Source organism: Myodes glareolus, chromosome 9, assembly GCF_982192425.1.
Source record: "Myodes glareolus chromosome 9, mMyoGla1.1, whole genome shotgun sequence".
NCBI classification, from domain to species: Eukaryota; Metazoa; Chordata; class Mammalia; order Rodentia; family Cricetidae; genus Myodes; species Myodes glareolus.
Genome location: NC_142034.1, coordinates 3334926 through 3342890, shown reverse-complemented (window position 1 = coordinate 3342890; position 7965 = coordinate 3334926). Strand labels below are relative to the sequence as shown.

General features: G+C 57.8%; 1 protein-coding gene across 1 annotated transcript; it reads right to left on the bottom strand.

Annotated features, from left to right (window-relative positions):
• Positions 1-839: 839 nt before the first annotated feature.
• Positions 840-6979, bottom strand: Cbx4 (chromobox 4). The gene is made up of 5 exons (XM_087909694.1): positions 6690-6979; positions 6511-6554; positions 5328-5393; positions 3203-3269; positions 840-2987 (listed from the first exon to the last, which is right to left on the bottom strand). Exons 1-5 carry the CDS (start codon positions 6756-6758, stop codon positions 1578-1580), a joined length of 1656 nt encoding a protein of 551 aa, XP_087765820.1. The 5' UTR covers positions 6759-6979; the 3' UTR covers positions 840-1577.
• Between the last annotated feature and the right edge of the window lie 986 nt (positions 6980-7965).

Below are 7965 nucleotides of genomic sequence, written 5' to 3'. Positions count from 1 at the left end.
AAGCCGCCGCTGGTGGTGGCTTCCTGGCCCGCTGAGCCGCACCCCTAGCCTAGGGGCCATTAACCCCTTTCTTCCCTCTTCCCACCACACCTAGCACCTCAGTCTTGCCACCACCAAGGAGATGAGCAACCAATGCCAGCTCACGGAGCTTAGGAAGTGAGGGTGGTAGACCAGACTCAGACGACCTGTCACCCCCTCCCGATCCATCCCGCAGAAGGCCCTCGGTCCCCCACAAAGCCGTTCACTTGCTCCAGCAGTGGCCTTTGGCCTGGTGGTTTCCGGGGAGAGCGCCTGGCAGAGAAAGGGCCTCCACTACTTCCTTGGAGGGGTGGGGCCGACAATGTGTGTGGTGGGAGACGAGACCGGGCCCTAAAGTGTGGGGTCCACTCCACCAGTATCCTGGTCCGTAACAGGGAAGGTTAAGGAACTTTCAGTCTCTCTAGGACCTGGCTTGGGGTGGTCCCCAGTCTGAGAAACAAGATCCAGGAAGCGGGGTGGGGGTGGGGGTGTGGGTACACCAATTACTCACCAATTGATCACCCCTGCACCCCTCCTCCACAACCCAGACGGCGAGGAGTTTGCCAGCTAGATGGGCATCACCAGCCAGAAAGTCCTAGAGACTAGGGTGCCTCTTCCCCCCACCCCATCCTCCCAGTCCAGTCCCTCTCAACTTCCCCACATCGTGTCACCAATGAGGGTGCCTCTCTGGAGACACTGAACCCCACATTTGGCTTGAGCAAAGGCTTAGCTGGGGACGACAGGCTTTCTCCATGTGATCTAGGCGGAAGTGGGGTGGGAGAGGGTCCATATCCCCGACGGAGCTAATTTCGGACATCGTATTGCACCTTCAACATTTCCATTTAATATTTACATTCAAGCAGGTAATAATTGGAAGCTTATAGTTCAGACATTTCTATAGCAGCAGGTTCTAGAGAGCTCTTTAGCCTTTTTAACAAACTTTTTTTTTGCACATAGAAACAACACACCCATGTGTACAGTATCAAAAAATATATACCAAGGTTACTGGTGTTGCAGTTCCTGGAGAGGAGGAAATGAAATCAAAATACTGGATGAAGGGAGAAGGCCAACTGAAAAGAGTTTGTCTGATATAGAATATAACATGATCTAGAGGAAACTCCATAAATCTAGGTTTTTATATTTCAATATATAAATACCTACAAATAAATATATATATATATATTTATATATATATCAGCCCGAAAGGGGGGGTTGGTCGGGCTTTCTGAGCTCAAACAATACATTTCAAGAATAACACCACGTACAAACCGGGATAGAAGTCAGCACTTGACAAGTTAGCACGGTTAAAATATAATACTATAACTCTGAGACCGCCTTGGGGCTGCAGGGTCAGTTCTGGAGGTCCACGGGGAGGGCTTGGGGTCTCCTATAGGGAAGGGGAGGTGGCGGCAAGACCGCAGGCACCGAGTGGACAACTCGAGTAATCGGGATCCCAGGGAGTGAGCAGAGAACCCTGGCCAGATGGCTGGGGCGTCTTCTCCTTGGGACCCTCTGCGAGATTGCAGGCGCTGAGTCCCAATGGGTGCGACTCCTTCCCACTACACCGTTACGTACTCCTTGAAAGTGACCGTGAGGCAGTTCGCCGTGACGTCAGTGATAATTATATTCCCAAAGAAGGGCTTGAATTCGCTCAGGGGCTCCGCAGACTCGTCCTGGGCCTCAGCGGGAGGCTTCTCTGCTGCAGTGGCCGGCGCCACTACTGCCGCCACTGCCGGAGCCTCAGGCTTCACCTGAAGAGAGCTGGGGGGTTCCCCAGCATCGCTACGCATCTTGACACAGCGCAAGTCTATGGGCTCATCCAGGTCTGAGTCCAACAGGATGACCTCGGGCTGCGGCAGAGACGTTGCAGTGGGGGACACGTTGGCGGGGTGTTCGGAGGCCGGGCTGCCACCCAGGCAAGTCGGCGTGCTGATGCTGCGGGCAGTCAACCGCTTCTTGCAGGGCTCACGCTCCCCATGGGTCTCAGAGAGGCAGCGCTTGCGCGCATGGGAGAGGTTCAGGCCCACCGTGGGGTGGTGGTGGTGATGGTGGTGGTGGTGGTGGTGGTGGGCGGGTGGGTGTGAGCTCCTGGCTGGATCCCAGGCCAGCAGGTCTGGCTTGGTAGTGAGCTGCAGCGGCTGCTCACCAAAGGCCTCCTTGGTCGGGGAGAGTTTTCGGGACCCTAAGTCCTGGGGCTGAGGGTCCCCCGACACCAGAGCCTCCTCCTCCCTGCGTTTGCAGGGCACTTCTGTTTTCTTCTCCTCAGCAACACCGGTGGCCTTTTTAAAAGTCCTGTCGGCCTGGGGATGACGCTCCTCGGCAGCACGTTTCTTGTGGCTGGGGGAGCGCGCCTCGCCCTCGGCTGCCTCGCCCGACTTGATCTTCACCGCCTGCATGCCGTTCTCCATATACTTACTCATCACGATCACGATACGCCCGTTCTTGTTCTTGTTCTTGACGATTTTCATTTTGCCCCCAATGCCATTTCCGGTCACTGCCTCCTTAGGGGCTGGTGTCAAGCCATTGGGAGGGCCCTTTTCCGAGCCCTTGCCTGGAGCTCCTGCCCCTCCCCCTAGGGGCTTCACTGCCCCGAGGTAGCCTTTGGCTGCAGCTCCGTGGGCCCACTTGTCAGGAGGATGGCTCTTGGCGCCCAGATCTGGGCAGGTGGGGCTGGGTGCCTCCTTGTGGCCACCCTGGTACTGCAGGTCGTACATTTTGGGGTCTGGCTGGTAGGGGTGGTGCTTTTTGCTGTTTAGCTGATAGTAGTATTTGCCGCTCTTCCCTGGTGGCGGTGGTTTACCCGATCTCTCCTTGCTATGTGGCTGGTACTGGTGGTGCTTCTTGCTGTTGAGCTCATACTGGTGCCCCTGGCCCTTGCCCTGTGTGCCCAACTCCAGCTTGGCACGGTTGTCAGCGGAGGAGTCTTGAAGCCCTGTCAGGACATTGGAGCGGCGGGCAAAGGTGGGTACCTAAGGGGGAGAAAAGAGGGGAAAGGTTGGCCCTATAGCATGCTGGGAACATCAGGAATGCTCCAGCTCCCACAGGTGGAAATTGCATCATAAGGGGTGGGGCCACGAGTTCTATAAGAAATTAAGTGTAATTGGGGTGCTCCCTCCAGGAACTGCAAGTAATTTGGGGAGCAAGGTCCAGGGAAGGGCTTGTGCTGGGATCCCAAAGTATTCACCTGCACCACCAGCGGTTTGGGCTTGGGCCCTCTCTTTCGATATCCCATCAGCTGCTCCTGCCGCTCCCTGGGGAGGGAACAGGGTCGCAAGGTTAGTATCTGGCTTCCCTGAGTTCTATAGCACCCTGTTACCCACGTCTCCTTCCTTGTGCTACTGAAAGGAAGGAACCAGCTGGAGGCAGAAGATGGCCAATGTTGCCAGTTGGGCACCTTCCTTGAAGTCCCACCCTTACTTCATCTGCCAAAGGGGTCCCATCCCCCCCCCATGTAAATCTTCTTCCTCCCTCCCCCTACCCCAAACGCTGCAACCCAGTCTTTGTGTCCAGAAGGTTGCTGCTTGGAGCTGACTCGCCAAGCCTGGGCAGAACTTGGGGTCCGGAGCACGCTCTGCAGACACATTGCTGGGTTTTGGGAGTCCCAGGAATAGGAGGTGTGCGCTGACCTCCTGATCCTTCCCGGTCAGAAGCGTTGATGCTAACTGCCTCATTAAGATTCAGATAAAGAGAGCCGCGAGTTGAAGGGAGGACTCCTTTTCTTAAAAGGCCAGGCATCAAAAGCGGACGGACTGCGCCCTTGTTTACATAGCGGCAAATAAGCCAATTAGGGGCTGGAGATGACTCGGAGGCTAGGGTCGAGCCAGGTTCTCAGCCACCTGGTGATCCAAACGTAGCACAATTCCCCCTCCCATGAGCCAGTGGGTGGGGCAGGGGTGGCTAGCAGAAGGACCGCCTCCTTAGAAGAGCAAGATCCTTTCCACGCGGATTTCCAAATTATTACTACAGGTCAAGGGTAGGGGAGCACTGGCCACTATACCAGGCTTCGCTTGGTCTGGCCACCTAAGGAGTGATCGACTCTCCCAGGCACTATCCAGTCCTCCATGATTCCACCACCCTCCAAAGTTGTCAGATTCAGGATCAGAGACCCCACTCTTCAGCGACTAGAGTTGCCATCCCCACCCCCAAAGCCCCTGGGCCAACCCAGGGGAGTTCTGCCATGCCCTGGGGCTGAGTTGGGGTCTGATTCCGAAGTTGCACGGCATTGCAACAGCCTGGATTATAATTCTTCGGGGACCCATTATGCAACATGGCATCAGCCGCTGACATGGTTACAGGGTGGTGAAGTCCCAGGTGAAGTCGGGTCAGGTTCCCTGTCTTACGCCCCCTGTGTCCCGGGAAAGCAACTTTAGCTCTCAGGATCTAGAGTTTACAGTTTTAGCGGCAAATGCGCCACAGGAAATACTTCAAAATAAAAGGATAGAAGGCTGCGGGGTGGCGCGGTTCTGAGGACTCTTTCCCCTCCTCCACGCCCTTCCCCCTCTACCCTCTCCGAAACAGAGAACCACAGCTACCAGTGGTGAATCCAGCTGCAGCAGCTGCAGCGTGGCATCTGTCTGCAGGAGGATGGGCACCCTCCCCCCCCCCAACCAGCGCTCACTCATGCCCTTGGGCCAATCTACCCCCTGACCTGATAGGGCAACTTGCTCCACCAAATACAGCCAAGAGGGTTGTAAGAGTTCAGGCGCCAGGCAAGCATCAATTCCGCGACCCCCAACTCCCTGGGGGTCGGGGGCGTAAGGCCCCGTCAACTTTTATTCGGCCGCCAAGAGGTTAAGTTCAGTTCCATGACGTCTGGGGCGGTTTCACAATGCCAGCTCCTTCAGAGCTGCCCCGGGAGGTGCCCGTGCCAAGCGGGCAGTGGCTGCAGGAAAGCAACACCTAGGCTCTGGGGGTGGGGCTCTAAGGTTGCCATGGGAGGGGGCCACGGGGATTCAGACACAGCTCGGAGTTTTCCAGGGCAGTCCCAGGGTCATCCACACACACACACACACACACACACACACACACACACACACACACACACACACACACTCTAGCAGCAGTTTCTTCCAAACACAAGCCTACCTTCCTCGGCCCTACCCTGCCCCCACTCCCAAGCTGCAGCAACCGCCAAGGACATTGGTTCGAGAAGTCCAGGCCGCAGCCTTGCCCACCCGGGATTGCTGGGGGTGGGGCTCCTGCATGCCCCCTCCCACCCCTTCCCCCTTTCCTATTACTGCGACCAGTCATCCACTTTACTATCCCCACCTATGGCTAGGGCAGCAGGCTGCTAAGAAAGGGATGCTCACCTGTTCTGGAAGGCGATCAGCAGCCGGGGATCCAAGATGTTCTCTTCTGGTTCCCACGTGTTATATCTTGCAAGTAAAAGAGGAGGGGGGAAACGGTGTAAAAAAAAAAAAAAAAGAGGGGGACTAGTTGGGGAACGGCATAAGGCCCTATGTGGTTTCCTGAGCCAAAAGCTGTGACCTGGAGGGTAGACAGTAGGTTTCTGATGGCCTAACTCGGTCCTTGGTTCCCCCCCAAATTAAAATAAACACGCAACGGCAGGAAGAAAGGGGGTGAGGAAAATGAAACTAGCAGTTTATTTGGTAGTCATCAAGAATTCTAAGCATGTTACTGCGACGTGTTCCAAGGCCACTGTCCTCACCAGAAACCCTTCGTGCAAATCAGTCCCAATGCAAAGTCGCAGGCAGTCCCCTTCTATCCCCAGCCTGAGTCTCCACTAGGGCTTCAGCCGGTCTGCACTGAACCCCTAATCCGATAACCCACAGCCCGGCGGCCCCCCCCACACCCCCTCGAGGCCCAGAAGACCGCTGTCACTGACAAGCAAACCCCAAATACTCAGCAGTGCAAAAAAATGCCTCTCTCTCTCTGAGTGTGTGTGTGTGTGTGTGTGTGTGTGTGTGTGTGCCTGCGCCTGTCTCCATCCGGTGCCTTCGCATTTCAAATTAAAGAAAAAATTCCCCTCCGAAAGAGCTGCAGTGACAGTCCCCAACATTTTCTGCCTTTTTTCTTCCCTATCCTGCACCACTAGGAGGGAGGACGCACACAATTGCATTTTCGTCGCTTTTTAATTTTTTTTTTTTTTTTTTTTTGGTTTTGCAATATGGAGCCGTTCGGTGGAGGGAAAGGGGAAAGGAGCCATTTTCTGCTGCACATCAGTCAGTGCCTGCGCCCTCCCTCCCTCCGCCGGCCTCCCGGGCTCGGCCCCGCGTCTCTCCAGCTCCTCCGGCTCCTTTTAGCGCATAAATTAGTGATGGCATTTCCCGGAGAGCGGAGCACAACACAGGGCGCCCGGCTCGGGCTCGGCGGCTCGGCTTCCCAGTGCCTGCCACCGACTTCCCCACCCCCTCCTCCCTCCACCCCACCTCCACCCCGCCTCCCGTCCGCTCCCCCACCACCCCACCAGCTACACGGGTCCGCCGGCCTGAGGGCCCCGTGCACTGGCACTCGGCCCCAGCCGCCACTTACTTGGGGGACCAGCCTCTCCATTTCACCAGATACTCCACTCTACCCTGTGGGGGGGAAGAGACAGCACTCCATCAGCTTCCGCGGGATCCCCGGCTACGGCCCGCAGCCTCCCCACCCCCTCCGCGCCTCTTGCTCGCTGCTCCCGCGCCTCGGCGCCGCCACCCGCGCGCCACCCCTACCTTGCGGATCCGCTTCTTCTCGATGCTCTCCACCGCGAAGACGTGCTCGCCAACAGCTGGCAGCTCCATGGCCGAGCCCAAGCGCGCCGGGACGCGAGCGGCCGGTGCGGCTGCAGACACTGCTGGCTCCCGCAGGCGCTCCGATGTAGTCCTGCTCAGGGACCTCGCCACACGCTCTGCCCCCGCCGCCTCTACTCGTCCCTCAGCAGCCTGGCTGCCGCGGCTGCCCGCACCAGCCGGCACTCAGCTCGCACTCGCACAGACAACTGAGCCCGGGCCGCCGCTGCACGAGAACTCATGCAAATCCCGGACGTCAGCGGGCGGGGCCTCGCAGGGCCCAGCTCGGCGTCAGGGGGCGGGCCGCGACTCGGATTGGCGCAGCCCGGCCTACCGGAGGCCCCCGGCCTGGGCGGCAGGGGGAGGAGGAGGGCGCGGGAGGAGGCCGGGGAGGAGGAGGGCGCGGGGAGGTGCAGGGGAGGGATCTGCGAGCTGGGAAAGTGAGCTGGGGCCGCGGAGGAGAGGTGTGTCTGCGTAGGCGCCCAGGGTGGGCACCTCGACGGGACCTACCTTGATCCGCAGCTAGACACTTGGGCCTATCCCCAGCCCACCCTCGGCCGCTGGTTCTCGGTGTACGCGGCCCGTCCCGGGGATTCCTGCTGGGGGGCCACTGAAGCATTCACTGCACTTTACAGTTGCAACCAACTATACCCTGTCCAGGCGGTTTCTAGAGGCACGAGGGAATCTCCGGCAGGGGGAAGAATCGGGGTGGGGACAGATCGCGCCCCCACCCTTGGTGCCCACTGCCCCGCCCTGTCAGGCTCCAGGCATTTAGGAAGGCGAGGTAGGGAGAGAAAGAGCAAGAAGACTGAGGACTTGGGTGAGACAAGGAGCACGGAGAGGCAAGGACAGGGACAAAGGAGCAGCTGGCCCCCGGACATTAGAACTAGAGAACCTCAGCAGAAAGGGGATCTGAATCCGATCCCACCCAGCATACTCAACGACTTCTAATTTATACTTGGCCCACTCAGTCGCGGGGAAGGGCAGTTTCTAGCAAGCCCCCAGAATGTGAGAGGCTGAGATGACAGAGAGAGAGAGAGAGAGAGAGAGAGAGAGAGAGAGAGAAGACATGGGGGTGTATGAGTCTACCTGGAGGCCCAAAGCGGACTTCGTGGGGGTTCATGGGGTTCGAGAAAGGGCCTCAAAAGAGAGTGGGGAGGACCGAGAAGAAACTGAGGCTAAAAGGTGGTGGATGAATGGACCGCAAGAAGAGAAGGAG